Source organism: Vanellus vanellus, assembly GCF_965231255.1.
Source record: "Vanellus vanellus genome assembly, chromosome: 1".
Taxonomy (NCBI): Eukaryota; Metazoa; Chordata; class Aves; order Charadriiformes; family Charadriidae; genus Vanellus; species Vanellus vanellus.
This window is the reverse complement of record NC_138905.1, coordinates 45507187-45528554: the sequence shown is the minus strand read 5'-3', so window position 1 is coordinate 45528554 and position 21368 is coordinate 45507187. Positions and strand designations below refer to the sequence as shown.

Here is a 21368-nt window from a genome sequence, read left to right as displayed (position 1 = left end):
CACCTGAGTTCTGACGTCTGATTACAAGACACACGTAAACCTTGTGCAATGTTTTGTTTGTATCTTCTTACACTTGCCTTTTTTGTTTCTTTGCAAACAGGTTTTCCCTTTAACAGGAAAAAATATTGTATTATATTTTTAATTTTTATCCTTCGCTGCTTCATCTTCTCATTTTTGAAGATTAGTAGGATATATTAGCTTTCAAGTATTTGCTTGAATTACAAGATACTTTCTATGCTCTTGACGGCTCCCATATAACTTTCATTGTATTTTTTTGGTTTGTTTTTTTTCTCCTGCCTGTCAGGTTTTGTTCCTCTGCATTTTTTTGTATTCCTGTTATGTTTCCCGTGTGGTTTTTAACAGTGCTGTACACATTATGTGCTTTGTGCTTTAATTTGAGCCCTCTGTATGAGTTTCTTTTTGTTTGCTGCTTGTGGTAAACTTGTGCCTGAATCTTGAGTCACCTGTCACATGATCACAGAATCACAGAATCACAGAATTATCAGAGTTGGAAGGGACCTCTAGAGACCATCTAGTCCAACTCCCCTGCCAAAGCAGGATTGCCCAGAGCACATTACTCAGGACTGCATCCAGGCGGGTCTTGAAAATCTCCAGGGAAGGGGACTCCACAACCTCCCTGGGCAGCCTGTGCCAGTGCTCTGTCACCCTCACCGTAAAGAAGTTTTTCCATGTATTTGAACGGAACTTCCTGTGTTCTAACTTGTGCCCATTGCCCCTCGTCCTGTTACTTGGAACCATTGAAAAGAGCCTGGCTCCATCCTCCTTCAACCCACCCTTTAGATACTTGTACGCCATAATAAGGTCTCCCCTCAGCCTTCTCTTCTCCAGGCTAAAGAGTCCCAGCTCTCTCAGCCTTTCCTCATAAGGCAGATGCTCCAAGCCCTTAATCATCTTAGTTGCCCTTCGCTGGACTCGCTCCAGCAGTTCCCCATCCCTCTTGAACTGGGGAGCCCAAAATTGGACACAGTATTCCAGTTGTGGCCTCACCAGTGCAGAGTAGAGGGGGAGAATGACCTCCCTCGACCTACTGGCCACATGATGTTTCGTTATTAACTGTGGAGAGTCTTCCAAATATTATACATGGATAAGCATATAAAAAATTGTAAAGTTTTGACAACTTACATCCCCCCATTCTCTCATGGTTTATTTCAGACTACATGCACTTTGTATTCAGGAGATATGATTGCAATATGTCTAGATGATATAACTTGTGCCAAGTTTGTTCTAGATGACTTGCATATAAAGAGCCTCAAAGACTTGGCAGCACAGCTTCCAGGAATCAATGATCTTCTATAGACAATACAGACAGAGTACATGCTATTTTACATCAACAGCCAGGGATAACAGCAAAATGAATTAAAGGTATCTATCATCGATGTGGTATTAATCTGCATTCTGTTCCCAATGACAATGTTGTATTCTTCAGTCAAAAATGCTACTATTGCACTGCATTCAGAACGCTTTATCTTGATTGAAGTTTTAGAAACAGTTGATTAATATTGATCATGCATATCCTATCTTTAAATATTACCCTAAGCACCAAATGATTTTCAACAGCAAGACTGGAAATGCATGAAATCTTTTATTATGTGCCATAACTTTAAACCTTCTGGAAAGGCTTGGCATGTTTATATGCTAGTAAATCAAACAGGACTGGGAAATGTTCCTGGATGGTCAAACACAATCATCTGTAGTAGTAATCTATTTACCCAGACCCTGGCACTCTTTTCATTCACACTTAATTTACACTTTTTCCAGGCAATTTCTAGTTATGGTGTGGGAATAGGAGTGTTGCAGGGACCGTTCCCAATAAGCAGTTTGCATGCAGCCTCTTTGGACTCTTCAGTGTTGACCAGCATATTTGTGTACTCTTCTGTGCCAGCTGGCCACAACGACTGGGAACTTTCCCAAGCACATTTAGTTTACTCCTATAAATATAGCTTTCCCTTCCCCTCTAATGATGTCACAGCCTCCGTGCCAACTCTGCTACCTCTTCTGTTTTAGCTTTGACAGGGTATGCCTGCCTCTTTCTTGCCCTGTTATTGTCTCCAGTGACTCAGATAGCAGCTTTGGAGATGGGCAGTAACAGTGAAACACAGCAACATTTGGGATGGGGAGATTCCTTAGAAGGATGGTCTTTGTCTAAACTGAAACAAGAAACAACTGAGCTGAAAGAGTCTCTGAAAGGGTATCTATGAAACAGATTTGTGCTTGTTGGAAGTTATTGATAATAGCAAAAGCTTATTTTTAGCCCTCATGAAAAGAGATGGTTTTTAACCATGTAAATTTTAATCTAATTATAGCATCCAGCGTTCCACAACGGACATTTTGTTCTCTAATAACTGTTTTCCATTTTACCTGTTAGATGCATTAATTGCAAAAATGATATTGCAGGAATTCAGAAGAATTTTTCAAGGTTCTTGTAAAGCAAAAGAAGAGATCACTGGTTAATTTAATATGTGAACAGTTCAAAGACATATGAAGCAATAAAATATCTTGTTTAGCTTGAACAGAAATCAAGTTCATCTGTTCAGATATTATGAGGCGGAGTGTATGTAATGGAAAATTATGGGGAGATAATCATGAATGAGTCATTTGAAATTTTTAAAAAATAAAATCACAAGTTTTATTTAAATTGTTGACTCATCTGTGATTTATTTTCCCAACTGTTCTATCTTGCTTGTCTGTCAAACCACGTCCATGGTCATCTTAGTTTTTTCAGTTAAACAGAGAGTGCGAATGTAGAAAACCATTCTGCTGTTTAATAAAATTTCTTTCTTGGTCAGTGTCCGAAAGCTTTGAGTTACAATTTGTGGTTTTGCTTGTCTCAATAGGTTTGTATACCACCTGTTTATTCTGAGGTGCAATGTTGTACTATCTTAGCAAACCACAGTTAACTGCAATTTCAGTGCTGTTTTCCATGCGCCAACTAGAAGGTTTGGGTCTTGGTAAATGGACGGGAGTAGGAGTAAGATAAAATGTTTCCTTTTGATTTCCATCTGGATGTGCAGAGAAGGAACAAGACATATTCTGTCATGGTAAGCTGCTATCTGGAGATGTAGAGACAGATAGTGAAAATTATTAGGGGTAAGAAGGAATTTTTAAGTGAAGAGAGGCTGTCAGGATTAGCACTGTATGCTTAAAGGAGAAATAAACCAGGACATATTTATGTAGAATGTAACTGCTCTAGAGGAGCTACACCAAATGTATCTTTTTATTTTCTGAACAGAATAGAGGTCAGTGGGTGAAGTTGAAAGAGGAAAGAATTTAAAACTGATGAAGTCAGACAAAGGATATTCTGTGTATATTTTTTCTATGGGTACCTTTCCCATACGGCATTGCTGAGAATACGTACTACGTCAGACTCAGGAAAGGACTAAACTTTTATACGGATAATGCGGGTTAAGTCTTTGGTTGGCTTGTGCCATTTTTTTTTTCCAAATGCAAAGTCTTCCTAATACACATCAATTGGGAAAAATTTTCTGCGCATGACAAATACTGTGATTTTACTATTCTATTAGCTATAGGTGCATATATTTTATATACATCTGAAGTTCATTATATATCTGGTGCTCTACAATTTTTAAGGATTTCCTATGCCACCTTAAGAACATAGGTATCAACATTGCCATTACTTGACTCTTATCAAAATTTAAAGCTGCTTGATACTGTATGAAATTTTAAAAAATAATCTGAGCTTTGAGTTGTAATAATTGTATGTTGTATCCATGTAATGTACATAAGAGACATGTTCATGCTGCAATGAACATGAAGTAAGCACAGACATAGTACTAAGAATTAGGTACTGCCTGGCTTGAGGTTGCTTTGTTATTTTACCTTGCAGATGTGATTTAACTTGTTTGTGTCACAATATCTCCTTTTAGAAGAAGGTGAGTAATTTTGCAGTTAATTTTGCCTTGCTCCATAATGTTCTATATCTTAGTCTGGGATGTTAACCTTGGATGTGATTATAACAACAGACTGAATCTGGATGTGACTGTGAATTTGTTGCTGCGGATGTTGCTTTTCACATCATTTGTTTTAGGAAAGTATGAAAAGCCACTTTCAGGTTTGTGTGGTTTTGTTTTTTGTTTCACGTAGCTGTAGGAATAGTTATTTCTAATAGTAAATTTCCCTCAGGTGTACTTAATCAGTGGTGGGGTTTTATGTCCTTGATTATATTATTTTCTTGACATATTTTGATGACTCGTTCAACATTCAGTTCAGGCTCTCAGGGTAGGATTCACTGCACCTAACTTCAGACATCTACAGCGTAGGCATTTCTGTCTTTACTGCCTCCCACCTCTGTGCTGTGATTCATCTCAACCTAAAATAGTCATCTAAAATAGGTCAGAGGCAGTGCCCCTTGAAAGTGCCTGTCTTTATTGACTTTAAAGGGAGCCTGTGGTAACACACAGAGACACTGGCACTTACGCAGCAGATAAAGCCCACCAGAAGCCGCTGATGTTCATTCCTGCCATTGCTTCCTTGAAAGAAAGAAATGGAAAAGCTACCTTACATACATTGTTGAGGAGCTTTCAATGGGGGATGTAGTCCTTGCTCAGTAGCCGCCACATAATTCTCAGCTTCCCACCCAGTGTCACTCCTCCTGAGGCTCTCTGTCCATGAATAATGCTCTTGTTTTGATCTAGGATCTTTATAGTCTTACCACTAAGCTTTCAGCGTTTTCAAAATGAGCTATGAGTGCAGAACACCAGGCAGTAGTCATCTGCTACCATGCAGAAGGGACAAGATTTTATTTAAAGATGAGAGAAGTACTGTGTCAGTATCACAACGCTTAATTTAGGTTTGGCTGCATTTTTATGCTTTTGTCAAGTAGCTGTTTTTCCTGGCCATCCAGTCCAAGTGTATGTCTTTAGACCACGATCTTTAATAACGACAGTTCTTTCTTCAGTTAATATTGGCACACACATTTGTTAATTATCTGTCCATCTGCATCCTGATTTTCTAAGAGGTTAAGCCATAAGAATGTTAAGAACATGTATATTACACCACTTATAAGTTTATGGCACTTTTTAGATGCGTGGCAAGATAAATCACGAATAATGCTGCTTAGTCACTTGCGTGATGAATATTGAAGGGAATTTTTTTCCCCTTTTTATGTCATCCAGACTGAATGCAGAAAGGAAATAAAAATTCTATTTTGTTTCCTATGTCGTATAAATACTATCTTTCATACTTACTTAATATCCTATCCTACTGTTTTTTTTTTTTTTTTTAAATGTGTTTAATAAAGAATGAAAGTGGCTATTGTGAAGATTAAGACTTAGAAAGCCCTTTTTGGGGATTTAGCATGTCTTGAAGCCGTTCAGCCCAAAGGTTAGGAAAATGGTCTTTTATGTTGTTGCCTTTCACCTTTTCTTTTAAAATTTTCACAAAGATAAACAAGATAATTGAAAATCAACATTAAATCAGCATCAATCAACACAGCATATTCTATGATTGCCCAAGTCTGAATTACAAAGGAAATAAAAAATCAAAAATATTTACTTTTATTTGAATTCACACTTCCTAGCACTGGAAATTATCTTTCAGCTGTATTTGTATCTCATAATTTTCTTCCCAGAAAAATGCAATGTTTGCTTCTGCTTAATAGGTGTGCAGTTGCTGGATGGTTCTATATTTTTATAATAGATAGTAAGGGGAAATGAAAGTCTGCTGAGTCAAGAGCTGGAACAGCCATTTGCCCTCAGGACACCGGTGCCTGTTTTGTTTTAGAATCCCGTATCTTTTCTGTGTTGGAAAGGTGATTTTAGACAGTAGCAGTACACAAACAATCCCACTGCACTTTTGAAAGGGAAAATGGTATCAAGAGGTTAAGGACAAGTGCAGAAGAAATAGGATACATTTTTAGAAGAGACACTCTTTCTGCTTTCTACCATGACCACTCATCTTTATAAGGCTGTATGACAGTGAAGCGATGTGCACTATAGCAAAGTCTTGAAGTGTTTTCAAGCTAATACGTGATACGTGATATGTACGTAAAAGATACGTGATATGTACTTAAAGGATACGTGATATGTACTTAAAGGAAAAAAAAAAACATTAGAAGATTGCTTGTTTTTAGCTATAAATAAGAATTTTGCATCGTCTGTAGAAGGCTACGTTTTGTGAATAGAGTTGGAGCAACAGGTCTGACATTTTCAAACTTGCTCAGTCACTGCAAGTGTCTGGGCTGTTATGTGTACAACAGTGAGATCTGGTGCTCAAAATGGCATATAACAGCATAGCATGGCTGAAGCGACTTAGCAAGACTATTCAAACACTGAGCATCCTTGAAAGTTAGATGAAAGATATCTCCAGTTGAACAACTGAATTAATTACTGCTTTTGGAGGTGTGACTGTAAGTATTATTCCCTTTAACAGTCCTTTAGCAGATTCAAATTCCAAGGGCTGTAATCCCATTCAGAATTGTTGCTCTAGTTAGCTTCAAGACAGAAAAGCAACTAGGGTAAATCTACTTTTGAGAATTTTATTAGAACGTCAGTAACATTTCAGTTCTTGCACAATGTGGTTTTATGGTGTGGTTTATTCTGGTTATTCATGTTTCGCCAGTTTATGTTCATTTCATTCAGAAATATCTTCACTGACACTATGGAAAAATTATGAAAGTTTAATTGAGAAAGAAAAGAAACAGACTTTCTTCTGCAAAGGCATACTGATATCCACTCTCCTTACTCAAGTGAGTATTCCCAGATTCCATGTAAAATAGGGGGCTAATCAGTTGTGAATTTTAGCTTTTAATTCAGTTCTTTAAGTTCTTACTCAAAGGACCAGATTAGCAACTTGCATCACTCATTAAAACAAAAGATATTTTCCAGATGGAGCAGAAATAGAAATAAATGACAAAGACAATTGGCTTGGCACAAGCTTTCCTGACAGCCTTTATCTTCTAGATATAGTTCTGCTACTCATTTTCATTAGTAGTTTACTCTCTGAATAGTTTTTGTACTTGTGGAACAGGATACATCTCAGTGTATGTAAAGATTGCAGAATTGGTATAAAACAAATTTATAGAATGAAAATGAATACAATAATACCATTAGGAAGAAAAAATACTTTTTTAAGGTAGGAGAGGCAGGTTAGAGAGGATCTCTATTCATAGTAAGGTGTGCTAAGTTGTAGTGCTTGAAAGCGTTATCTCAAGTTTGTATCTTCTTTTGTTTTGCCATCATAGGCCCTCATCCTATTTTTAACCTCACGATGAGGGACATAATGTAAGATGTTCACTTAGAAATAAAAAACCTCTCTGCTGAGGATGATACATAGGCAATGATTATCATCTCTTGTGTTCTTTCATAATTTTTCTCATCCTTAATGTACTGTGATCCTTTGCAGTAATTTACGTGATTTAGATTCTACATTTACTGGTAAGAATCAACTCTTATTTTGCCAAGTATAGTGATACCACTGTGCATAATGTTACAATATAAACAATTTAAAGATGTAAATAATGGAAGCGATACCTAAGTGATATAACGCACTGTGAAATAATAAGCTGACTGTTTTTCATTATTCCTGTGCTACCATCTGGGCTCAAATTATTTTGGAGTTTTTGGTCTTGATTCATCAAGAGTTAATTTTAGATTTGACTGGAATTCTATTAAAAATACTCATAAACGCAGTCACTGCTATGATTCTACATTAAAAACTGTCTTTAATTCCAAAGAGCCTCTAGACTTTTTCATGAAATATGTAGTTATGCCACAAAACAGAAATGCAGTCTTTCCTGGCATCAGAAGTGAATGGCAGAGGACACAGGTTGTGCACTAAATATAGCTTAGTATCTGTGCTTTTGGCAGTTGAAGTCCAGGAGTCGTGGAGAAAAGAAAAGTACATATCTTTTCAAATCAGGTAAGATACAACTTAGTGGAAAGGAGATAAATCTTCCCTCATTTTTTTTCTTGTTTTGTTTCATCATACATTCTCGCAACTCTGCCATCCTCTCCTCCTTTCACTCTCACATTATGCTCAATGTCCAGGACACTTGTCTATATTCAAGCATTATGTTTTCTTTCAGTTTCTTTTTTAGATTCACTCAGTGAGTCACTGTCATCAACACATAACTTAAAAAAAGATAAAACCAGTGTTTATATCGGGTTCATTTCAGTTACCTAATAAGCTTCTGTGTACAATCTTGATTTACCGGTGGTCACGTTGTGTAGAGGAAACACAGTTTCAGCGCTGAGGAGTTCAAGTGTTTCAAGAAAAACAGAATGGTACTTTGGATATTTCATCCCAGCTTTGTTGAACCACACAGAAAGGGCATCAGATACAGAACCATTTAATAAGTAAGTCTTGAGAGTGTGAGAATCAATTTCTCACACCTGTGATGACCAGAACATTGTAGACCACAGCTGCCCAAGAGTTCTAGCTGTGGTCAACAATTGCCCATCCAGAATGTACAAAAGGAAGAAAAATTTTTCTTCTGCCCAAGCAAACAAATTACAAAATCAATCATTGTGTGTTTTGGACTTACTTGCATTGTGGTTGCATTTGATGATTGCTAATTATGGACTACATACTTGATAGGTTGTAGAAAATGTGTTCTGGATAAGGTCCTTTATCCATAAACTCACTTAGATATTGAATCAGTTATTCTAATTTTATTGACCTTTTATAGCATAGAGATAGTTAGTGTTAGAAAAATGAATTCTGAAGTTTGCCATTTAAAAGAGAAATGGTTATGCAAGTTTGAAGATTAGTCGACGTTGAGACTGTTTTTTCAAAATAATTGCAATACTTGTAAAATGTCCCAGTATATGCAACAAAGCAAGGGTACTTCAAAAAGGAATTACATTCCTATTTGCATTTCCTCTGAAAGCTTCAGTCATTCTTCTTGTGCTTGAAAGGGAAGCCATTGTACAGAATACACCTTTTGGGACATGTTTTATCCTTTACTGTTGCTGACATAGAGTTTATACATCTAACAGAAGAAATTTTGTTCTGCAGTGTACTTGCCTTCATACGTTACACAAATCCTTATGTTTGAGGTTAAAGTAGGGCTCATAATTGCGTACTGACTTGGTAGTAGCACGTCTCTTGTGCTCACTCTTCCCTGTATAAGCATTGGTATTTGTATGTTCAAGATACAAAGCAACAAGCAATGATGGAGAATATTGATAATCGGCTCTTAATTACAGAAATAGGATGAATAGCAGGCTTTGCTTATCAATAAGATAGGCTGATCTATTTCTACAAGTCTTCCATTCTAAAAGGATTTTTTGGCTGTACCAGAAGACTGAAAGGGAGCAAAACTGCCTTGTACTGTGTTGCATTTCCTTAATTCTCTCTCCCACTTTCTGGGAACTATACCAGCTGGGAAAGGTTTGTTTCTGAAACTTGCTATGTGTGAGTTTTATACATTCTTTGAAGTTTAAAGTAATTTGTCAGATGATATGTTTTTGTGTTGATGGAAAAAATGGAAATACTTTTAGTGTAGAACTTCATTAAATGAACTAAAAGGAATTGTAAATTAATGTGGTTATGGAGAATAATTAGATGTGCTGTATGGCTTTATGAAGATATTAATTGCAATTTGATATTCAATTTGAATATCTTTTGTCTGAACTGTGGTAAAGGTTTAACATCTTTTCAGCCACTGGTAGCTGGAGATCAGAACTCTTTAAACATTAACAGTTTCCAGTTTAGAGCAAATTCAGGGAATTTTAGCCAAATGAGTAATGTATCATATGATACTCCCTCTATATAGATGTCTTAATTAGCAAATATTAAAGAAACATCAATTCAAGTACAGTATTGTAGATTTTGGAAGCTTAGTAGGGGTTCTGTGAGTCTGTGAAGTAAAAGTGATGTGGTCTAGGTTTAATGTGAAAGCTCTCTGACGTTCTGAAAATCACACACGCTCACTGCTCCTAGAGGACGACATGTTTCTTTAACATGGTTTTCCCTGATAGAGACAGAAATGAGAACAGTATGTGATATAAAGTCCATGTTTCTGGATAATTACTCACCTAATTTAATAAGAGCTGGTGATTTAAATCTTAACTCAAAACATCTGCTTTTCTATTGCACTACATTCTCAAGAGAAACTATATCACACAAGCACTAGCATATTAAAAAGCTAAGTGTGTTTGTCAATTTAAAAAAGTGCATCTTGTCCCTGCGTTCAGAGATAGAAGTTTTTGTATTAGCGTCCCTGAATTTTCAAAGTATTTCACATAATGATCTGGAACATACGTATTTATATATATAAAAATATATACAGTTATATTCCTTTTTTGATGTATAAATTACTGTTTTTTAATACATATATATTTCTACATATCTACATATGTTATATAGATGTATGATACATATATCTACATTTTTGGATCTACTATGAAATATAGTAGGCTACACATTAAAAAAGAACACTTGTTTATTTAAAAAAGTGTTACCACACTGAAAGTTTTGGAGAGGGGTATAAAATGCAAAGTCAACGTAACAAATACAATATAGATTCAGAGCTTGGTAACTCATACTTTTGAAAGTACTTGGAACTAAAGCCATCTCAGGACCATTGCCACATCTCATACTTACAAAAATTTAGGATTTCTTTTATTTTCATATAGGGGATTTTGTTTTTTCCTCTACTACAACTCTTTCACTTCATAGAATAATTAAATCATTCATTGGAAGACTCATTGGAGCAAGTGTTTGAATTGGGATTACATCCTTTATGAGCATGTCTACCATTGAGCAGTAGTAATACTCTGTGGGTCTGTTTCTCCGTTTGTCCTGTTGGGTCTGTTGAGTTTCTTTTTTTCTGTTCCCCTTTCTGCTCGCTTTCAGGCCACGTTGCTTGATACCCAGCTTAGTGGTTGTGGCACGCAATTAGACATGGGAGACCTGGTTTCAGGTCCTTGTTCCGAAGATATTGCTGAATCCCAGCTTTGGGGCTGCTGGCTTTACTGAAATGTGACTGTCTCCCTCTGTAATTATGAACACGCGTTATGCCATGCATCACTTTGTACTTTACTGAACTTATCTATTCTCTGAATGATTCCTGAGAGGAGGCTGGTTTCACGTTTTTTTCAGAAAAGCACCATTTTACACAAATGTTTTCAAGCTGTTTGAGTGTTATATCAAAATTACATTCTGATTCCATTGGGGTCCTGCAAGAACATGGAGTTCGCCTGTTTCGCAGTGAGCTAAAAGAAAATTTATAGTCATTACTGGGAGCATTTGCACATGAGGTAAAAGTTAGTGTAGAGATAGACCAACAGTTATAATGCCGTCCCTTCTCTCCAGATCTATACTGATTAGCTAGGGGGATGTGTTTATTGGAACTTAAATGCGGGGGGGGGAGGAATTGTTGGAGGTTTTTTTGATGGTGGTGGTGGTGATGGTGGTGGGTTTTTTAAGTGCAAATTCCTTCACCTCATCAGGAAAACCAAAACAACAGATAAACGATCGGGCGCAGTATTTTGAAAAGCAGCAATTTTTTCAAAATAATGGGCAGCTGTCATGGTGGACAGCGATCCCAATAAGAGGTCCCCGTGGGAGGCTGCAGCTAGATGATGTGCAGTCCTGGAGGAACAAATAGGGAACTGGCAGGTCAAAACACAGCAACAGTCTTACGATCATGAAAGGCATTATTGGGACTGCCACAGTGATGTTTAACTTTGGTATTGACCATTTCTTAAAGATGTTGAGGACATTTTTTAGGAATAAACTAGTTTAAGGCTTAACGAATGCCAATATGGAAAGACGAACTAAATTCCCTATATCCCTGGTAGAAACAAGGATTAAAAAGCTGTGAAAGTTGAAGCAAGAGAAGTTCAAACTAAAAGGTGAAGTTATTTAGTAGTGAAAGGAATTGTCTATTGGAGAAGCGTACGTGGAGTTTTGCACATGAATTCTTCAAATTGCGTATTTGGTGAGGAAACAAAGAGGTAAATTTCTGTCATCTTTCAGGGCAAACGATCTTTAGTGTCCAGAAAAGAAACTTTATCATTGCACTGCAGGGAAATAGCACGCATTTGGTAGGTAGATTATAAAGGAGAAAGTATCAGCTCGGAATAAAAGGCTCTATACTCAGATTAACAACAATCTGGTATCTTTCCTCTGGCCAGCTGAGGGACCCCTTTGCTAATACCAGCATCTAGATCTTCTAGAAGAGAACTCAAAGAGGGGAGAATAATCTGTAATCTGAAATCTAGGTCTCAAGAAAATGTTCCAGACAGTTGTTTTGCTTTGATTCAGTAAAAGTTATAGAAGCAATATCATGGTAATTATAAGAGATTGTTAGACATGACTAGGATCTAAGAGGACTTTTTCTCTTGGGCTTACAAAATGTGATTATTGTAGTGTGCGCCACACTGGCATACACATTTAAACAGACAGACATCTCTGCATCTACCCCAACTCCTTTCATAGCCATTTTACTTCAGAAGCTGTATTATCTTCAGTTGCTAAAAGCATTAAGATAAAACAGAATAAAAAACAGAGGCAGCCTGGCAACTCACCAGGCTTTTAGATTTTTGACAAGTTTCATTTTGAAAGTACTATTTGTTAAGTGGTTTCTCTGTCTTTTAAACCTCATGAATAAAATACGAAGTGCTTGACAGAACATGTAAAGTTAGTTTTCCAACCACTTTACATTTTTTACCCTTTACTGAAACCCTACTTTTAAATTTTTGTAAGTGGAACACTTATTTTTTGTTGTTAAAAGGTGTCAAGTTCTTTGAATATTACCTTCTTTAATGTCTTCATGTATTTCAAACGATCTGTGTGTGAAGAAAAAAATGCAATGAATGCTTTTTGGATGTTCAATACAGGTGTTCACAAGTATTATCAACCTTAAAAAATAACTTTTAAAAAAGATATTGTGGACAGCTAATGTGTTAAGCTATAGGTCTACAGCTTTTTGAAGGCTCAGGATAAAATTTCGACCTTATACTTTATAATGTTAGGTAAACCTTTCCTAAAGACAGATTCAGACTGAAGATGAGAAAAAAGAATTAGAAAAGAATGAGAAAAGAGTGGCTGTAATGTGCATTATATTTAAACTGACTGTAGCTCTGTAAACAGTCTCACAAATATTTATTTCCCACTATTTGCAGTCTGCAGTAGAACCAAAAAATTAAGAAATATAAAAAAATGTTAGTTCAGAGAGCAATACACTGTTTCTTTTATCTAGGCAAGACAGCCAAAACAAAAAAAACCCCACCTTCGTGTTATTTAAAGCAAGTTGGTATGTGTTACCATAGCTGTCAGCAACTGAAATGATAAAATTTTATCTTTGTTATCAAATACAGCTATAAACCGAACACAAGGCATGCTTCAGGTTAGTCAGAAGAGGTCCTCTGTTTTTCAGTGTGCATGCTTGCTTGAAATGAAACTGTGTGTTATTGGTTAACTGGGATGCTTAGCATAATCACTTTGCAAGGCTGTGGTGGAGGGAGGTGATTATCACTGAGAACAGATGGGCAGGTCCAAAGCATTGCCAGATTCGGCACGAGCTCCATGTACTGTAGGTTCTAGCTCTCTTTTCTTCGGCATTTCTAATTTTTATTCATTGTGCATATTTTGAAGGGCTAGCTGAGCTAGGGGTCAGGGAGCTATGACCTTACAGTTTAGCTCAGAGGTGTAGGAGTGGGGAATTCAAAGCGCTGTCACTGTACGTCTGAACGGATGGGGCAGGCTGCATTTTGTACGATTGCCTCTCTAAATGTATGAAAGGATTTTTCTCCGAGCTTAGCACTCTACTCTGCATCTGTAGCTCTCTGTGGATGGTATTGTGTGTGTGACCAGATATGATATTCTCGGATATGAACACTGTCTCTGCCTCTCCTAAAGTGCATCCTCCTAATGGGACCCGGTTTTATACTTTTCAGGTAAGTGAACTTTAATAAAATGGAAAGGATTTTTCTTTCTACTTAAACGATAGGTAAACTTTGAGTAAGAGTGGGTAATAGGTTAGGAAGCATATGTGTTAATTAGTTTTGTATTGGTAGGAGAAAATATGTAAGAAATCAATGTCATCACAGTAAGTTTGCTGCTTTAAAAAAAAATCAGCTTGTAAATTGTTCCTAAACAAACATAAAATTGTGTTCACAATGATTCTGCTATTGATTGCCTTTCCCAATAATATTATCATTAGATTTATAGTTCCTTAGATGGACCCACACTGTCTTTCTGTTAGTTCAGATACTAAACATACACTGTGTTGGTATTATCAGAAATTCCAAATTCATATTATACAAAAAAAAATATTTTTAAAACTTTGTACGTTGTGCCTGTCTGGATTTTTTTTTTATATTAATCCTGAATGTAGTTTCATGCTATCTGATGCTTAATTTGATTCATGTAGATAGTAATTACACACGTGCAATTGATAGAACAGCAGAATCTATTGTTAGGATTATTGAGGTTCTCAGTTTTACACCAAGTTTTACCTCATTCAGGTAAATAAGCTTGTGTGCTTACCTGAAGGTAAGACTTTCTTAGATGCTCTAAATCTAATGTGCAAACCAGCCTAATTACAACCATCTTTCAGTAGCATTTAATTAAAAGAAATCTTCAGGGCCTTGGCTCTGGAAAACTATGTAATCCTGCATTAAGATTTAACAATAATAAAAAAACCCTCAACCCCCCCCTGCCCCAGCTGCTCTTTGTAGTGCTCCGGCCCTGCAGGGCGATACAAACACTCCGCTACTTAAAGTGGCAATAGCTCAGCCTTCGATACAGTTAGGATTTAAATAACCTTCCCCTTCCTGATCGTGTAACGGTTTTGTATTTTTGGTTACTTTATGCTATTGTAGAGCGATGTCTTTAATACGTAATAAATCCTGTGTATGCTACCAGAGCAAACAATCGGAGACAATTAAAAGTTGGTCATAAAATGCATGGCAAACGTCTTTCACACAATACAGGTACCCCATTCTTTGGGTCCGATAACTGCATTTCATTCTTGTCTTCTTTTAATCCATTGTTTTTAATTGTACTGTCTTGCCCTTCTTACAGTGTTGTCAAATGATAGTTGAGGGGTGTGCAGAAAGAGTGGCATCCTCCTAACAGTGACGATCTGCTGATCCTGGCAGTGATTCAGAGACATGAATGCCCCAGGCCTGTTCCTCTACAGCATGACTACTTTTTTCACACACTGACATCTAAATATTCTGTACAGCCTCCTGTAGCTATGCTCTTAAACACAGTTCCTGATGTCAGGTATTTTTTCTGAGTGTGTCGAGTTGAAAAAGTCACTAAAATAAGGATGCTTGGTTGTGAGACCAGATTGACTATTTTATTATGTGGTACTTTATGAAAGTAAGCGCTAACAATGAATGACATATTTTTTTGTACAATATGTATTGTTGCTGCTAGCAATCTCTGTGATTACTGTAGACATTATCCCACATAAAAAAAAAAAAATCTCTTTTAAAAATTATTTCTTATGCTGATTTTCAAGCTGAGGGGGCAATAAATAAAAGAGAAATACAACCAAATTTCCTGTTGTGTTCTGGGTACTTTAAAGAGCAATGTAGAATTAAATGACCTTGGAATATAAAGCTGCTAATTCAGGACAGTTTGTCTTTGTGTTCTAGAACAGCTTGGCGTTATCAGTGCTAAAAGAATCTCTGAAAAATTAAAAAAAAAATCAACCAAAGAAAGCCCATAATTTCCTGTGATGTCCTTTTAAAATTATTTTTTCTATTTCTGTTTACATATGTGCAGTCTAAAGAAAGATATGTGAAGCAACTTTACGGTTCTTGCCTTGGCTTCCTTTGGCATTCCTTGCTTCGCAGCTTTTGACCACCATGTTTGTGGTATCCTCTCTTTCCCTCTTCAGTTACTTCAGTCTTTGCTTACAAATGTAATAATTGCCGAGAAGGACTTCATATGACTCTTGTTAATTGTTTTGATCTGTTTTAAACTACTTTCACCTTTTGCTTTCTTACCTATTCTATTGTTTCTGTATGTTATATTGTAATCTCTTTGAGACAGAAAACCTCTTTCATTTAAATAGCTTGCAAAGTTATGGGACAGCTTAATGGTTTTTAATTTGAAATATATATGTTGGTAGTTAACCTAAATGTGTGAAAATAGTCTTAGCAAAGCCAATGTCTAGCATGTTTAAGACTGAACAAATACAAAATTGTGCGATGAGGGCCTGAACTCTGACTGATGAAGGGTAATGAGTGATTAAGCTACACTGATGGGATAATTAAGCAGCTGAATTAATTGTACATAGATTCAAAAAGGCAACATATTAATTCTTTCAGCAACAAAAATGATACTGAAAGAAGCACAAAGCATGTGTACAAGTTGTAACTTCGTTATTGGCATTTCACTGATTTTCTTAGGTAATAAGACCAAATTGGCCTCTACTGGCCAGGGAATCAGACTGGCCATAGAGGGATGCATCTGGCAGAGCACTTGGGCTGGGGAGAATCATAATTAGTGGATATTTCTACAAGTTTTTGAGCATTTATTAAGATCTTAATCAAGTGCTTTGAATTGTATGTTTTAAAATAAATTTTGTAAAGTGTATTCGCTTTATAAGTGAGCATTAATTGAAATTAGAAGTCTGCCATGAATTTCCAAATTCTGATTTTTTTCTTTCCTGAGGAACTTTAATTTTAGTAGATTAAATTAACAAGACAATTCTCAACAACTAATTGCAACTTTTAAAATTATATTTTCACCAGGACACAGGATGAATAAACAGTTTTTTTCACTTCCCCCCTTGTCTCCCACTTTGTTGTGTTTTATTAGCTTCTTTGGTCCCCAGGACACCTGGTGTTCAGAAGAAGTATTGAATTTGAAAATTACATTGATATCTGCAACTATCTAGAAGCTATGAAATTCCTAGTACCTTTGTTCTGCTCAGGAAATCTGTCCTGAAATTCTACAAATGTTAAAAGCGTGATTTGGTTCAGTATATTTGCTGAACCACCTGCTATAATTAAAAGAAGCTTAAGCTTTGATCCCCAGACTGTGCTTGATTAAAGCAATCAAAATAGAAAACTATCTGAGAGGAAGTCATATAAAGAAGTACTGTATGAAAGCAAGGAGTTGTAACACTATTATGAACAAGATTTAGCTTTATAATAACCAAGACAATACCAAAGTTTAGTGCTTTGTATTTCAATATCTCTCTATTTCATCTCAATTTGCTTGTGCCAATGTTGGCAGACTTCTGCAGCTACATAACAGAAAGCAGTGATTTTCTTTCTTTTTGTCTTCAAGCTTGATAAAAAGATAGTATTTCTGCTACTCTATGTAAATAAATTAGTTTGCCAGCAGTCCCACAGTGACCATGTATTTTTCATGAACATTGTAAACATCAAAGTCTGAGTAGTAACATTGCCTTGCTCTCTGGTTGGTCTTGTATTTCACTGTATTTAGTGGTTATTTGCATAAAATAATGATACAGGTGGAAAAGTTTGGATTAGAAAGGAGATATTTTTATCTTGGTTATTGACTATTAGTGCACTGAAAATCTATTTTGAATCAAGCTGGTTTTATAGAGAACTTGAGAGTGGTTCCATTTTTATGACAGCATAGCACAAAGGAACTTAATCTTGAAATTTCAGATTTTGTTTTTGAAAGTTGTGTAGTGCTGCTTTGATCATTTAAAAGCAACTTAAGTTTGTGTTGGTATTTATCATATCCAGTAAACATTTTTTGTTCTCTTAAATTGGTTGTCTACACTAATAGGTGTGAATGCTAGCTTGCACAACTTCTAAACGTTCAAAATATCTTCACGTTGTACATGAAGTTTATTTCAACAAGATTTGAAATCGAAAGAGCCTTGTTTCTGTTTCAGCACCTTTGCAAAGGAAAAAAAGCTGAAATATTTCTATGAACGGTTTTTTTAACTCTTGTAGCTTTCAATTATTACGCTAAGCACAGAACTAAGCACAGAACTAAGCACAGACCTAAATGAGGCCTAGAAGTAGTTGCCAGTAGGCAGAACTTGGGAACTAGGCATGTGCGGTAGAGAGAGACCAACACGCTAAATTGCGACAGTACACCGGGTCTCATGGTTCCAGCTGCAACTTTAGCTTTGAAAACAGCAGTATGTAGCAACAGTTTCCGTAAATGTTAAACACAGACTTTCAAACATTTGGGAGCAACACTAGCCCATTGTATAGTCAGCTGAGATGTGTGGTTTATAAATGAACTCGTAGGACAACTAGAGTATACTCCTTTTTGCTAACAAGTAGTGAAGTAAGGGCTGGTCATTCCTGAAACCTTGGGAGGTTGATGCAATTTTTGAAAGTTATCTGATGGTCAGAGGGTCTATAAAGAAATAAAATTACTGTCTTACAAAAGCTGCTGAGAAATCCTAAAATATTAATATGACATAAAAATGTAAATACACTATGTAAAATTGCATTGCTGATCAAAGGTTTGAAACTGGGTTACTGGGAAACTGGGAAACATTTCTATACGTAAAACATATCTATCACCATGATACTCATTACTACTGGTTTTTATTTTGTAGCAACTAAATGTTACACTCCAATGATAGTGAATTAACAACACAATGCAAACAAAAATGTTACTTTCTGGTACAGAATGTACTTTGAGCTGTGTGAAAAAAAAGCATATTCTATAAGAAATACTGGATGCACTCAGTGATTTTCCTATTAATTCCTATATTAATAGTTTCATTGGACTGTATACTTACTGCCGTTTTATACTGTCTTGTAGTTTTAGTGTTTCAGCAATCTTATTGTTCTTTCATGTATCTTCTTATATGGAAATAGCAAACGAAACAAAAAAAAAACTCTCCTATAAGAGAAAGTATCTTGTTAAAATTTATAATTGCACTTATTAGCATACATTTATGATTAGATTATGCTTTGGGCAGGTATGCCATGCTACTCTGTTTAGTAGGCCATAACTTTTCCTTTTGACTATTTTGTTGCTTTGCATGTTTCTATGCAATATTATTTAGTATCAAAGACAACAGCGTTTGAGTTTCTTTGCAGAAATCCCCAGTTCTGTGAAAAAAAAATAGTTTTGGTGGTGGAGATGAGTTGTTAGTCACCTTGTATCTGACGTGATCACACATACAACTACAACATTCTTGTAAAATGTGTATTTGGTGACTATTCCTACTTTATGCAGACTTAATTGCACGTGTAGAAAATATACTGTATATAACATACAGAATAGGGCCAAAAGTTTGTGTGTACTTTCAATGCTGTCACCAGGTCCGCAGAAGAACTGTGGAATCTGAACTTATCTCAAACCCTTCAGCTGGCCAACATGTGGGCAGCTGCTTCCAGCAACTCTCTGCCAGGCACAGGATTTCTTCCTTAATTTTGCCTAAATAAAGATTTTTCTCTTCTTACTTAATGCCCTGGCACAGTACGTTTTTGCAAACATCAAGTAAAGGTACAAGAGGCATGTGCTTTGTGAAAGCTGCAAGTCCATAGCCGATTGGTAACGTCTATCAATAATGACTGTGAACATCACTAAAAGGCCAACGATAACAAGAGTCAACTGAATAATTGGGTTTGTGTGCAAAAAGTTGTGGTACAGATCCTGTAGGTTGTTGTAGACTTCAGAAGGTTTGAAAGCTATGTTAGTGAATATAAATAACAACAGTGGCAGAAAGGCTGACGATGAGGTGTTTTTATTTAAAGACTTCTGACATGTTAACAGTGACAGAAAATAGTAATGCTGGACCAGTGCTTTACCCTGTAGCCAAAAAAAAAAAAAATCATTAAAAAGTCTGGGCGGTGTCAAAGGCAGGAGACAATAATAAAGTAATTTGCATTGCAAATAGCTTGGAAATATTTATAGCCGTATAAGTGGGTTTTATATAATTCTGGAATTTAGGAATTACAGAGGAATAGTGTGAGAAATATGCTTACAGGCTCTTTTACTCAGAAATAAGTGACAAATGGCAGTGGAGGCTGCTCTTCCATTACAAGTGAGTGTTATTTATTCTTATTTACTATTATTATTATTACTATTGTGTACTTTCATTGTCTGTTTTGTGAAGAACAAACGTAAAGCATTCTGCTCAAATACAGACACGTTAATGCAGTGTTCATCTGAATGTACCCCAAGATATTAATGTTCTCTGTATTCAAACAATTATAGGATTTTGAAGGAGAAATATTTTAAAAATTTATACATTTAAACATGTCATACCAAATAAACTTTCAATAAGTTTCATCTGGTAGTGCTGGTTGTGTTTGGGTTTTTTTTGTAGAGTGGAGAAGAGACTAAGCATTTGTTAATCAGTCCAGCTATACTGACAACTAGTAGGTTTAATCATTTTACCGAGTTGGTGAGAGTGTGGCAATTGGACTCCAAAAACGGAACATTCAGCGGAATTATTCAGCCTGACAGGAAAATAAGAACTTTGCCTAAGTGTTTGGCTAAAAAGGCCTAAAGCTGCGTTACTGTGAATTATTTAATGTAATGTGCTTTAAGTATCTGGAGAAATAATTTTGTTTGCACAAGGGTTTTTTTGCATAATTCTGTTGTGCCAGAGAATTGTGATTTGTGGCCATCAGAGCTCACGAAAGACAACGGCCTCACTGCCAGCAATCCTGTCCCCACCCGTGACACAGGGATTTTCTTTGGAAAGCCACTTGTTTTCCACGTAGCTTCTGACTTTTAGCTGGAATCGTGCTGAGAGCTGCCCCAACTGCCACCACATACCCTCTTCCTGCTTAAAAATCAGTAGCACTGCATGGCCCCACATTTTCCATATTTTCTTTTTTTTCCAGCTAGTCAATAAAATGGTCTGATAGTTTTTATGAATATGCTGTTCTGCATGCAGTGAACTGGGAAGGGTGACTTGACTGAATATTAACTGGCTGTTTTGATCTATAGATACATTTGCATCCTCCTCTGGGTGAAAACACACATTGCTAAGGAAGAAATGAGAAACATTATGGTTCTAAGATAAGCCTAATTACCATGAATTTGGTAGTGGAAATCAGGAAAACTAATCCTTCTCCCCCAAAACCACAAGATGAAACTAAAGTATTCACACACAGAGACACATCCTTTCCAAAAACCAGTTAAGAAAATAATCAAGCATAGAAGGATTCTCTCTATAGTATTTTTCAGTTGTAGAGTCTTAGTAAATTACGTTGTTTACTCCAAAAATACGATAATTAGAGTAAGCGAAGAATACAGGATCTTAAAATACATACATAAAACAAACCAGAAAGATCTTAAAGGCTTTGTGTCTTAAGTCAATATTCATGCAGATTTTTCTTTTGCCTATCATACAAAAATATTTTGTCCACATAACATTTTTTTCATGTGTCGAAACGGAACAGTAACTAAGCAGAGCAGTCAATGCACCTTTCCCATGCAGAATTCCTGTCATTCAGAGTGTG

The 21368-nt window shown here is 36.2% G+C and overlaps 1 protein-coding gene across 4 annotated transcripts in view; it reads left to right on the top strand.

The window, feature by feature from the left end:
* The window catches only part of PPFIA2 (PTPRF interacting protein alpha 2), a gene marked incomplete at its 5' end in the record, with an annotated part of 340138 nt that overhangs the window by 86406 nt on the left and 232364 nt on the right, over positions 1-21368 (top strand). For 2 of the 4 annotated variants that reach the window (XM_082485264.1, XM_082485263.1), the window contains one exon: positions 13803-13883. The exons of the other annotated variants lie outside the window; for them this stretch is intronic. In XM_082485264.1, coding sequence (XP_082341390.1) covers positions 13803-13883 — 81 coding nt within the window. Of the gene's footprint in view, positions 1-13802; positions 13884-21368 lie in introns of those variants that run through there. 4 annotated transcript variants of the gene reach the window in all.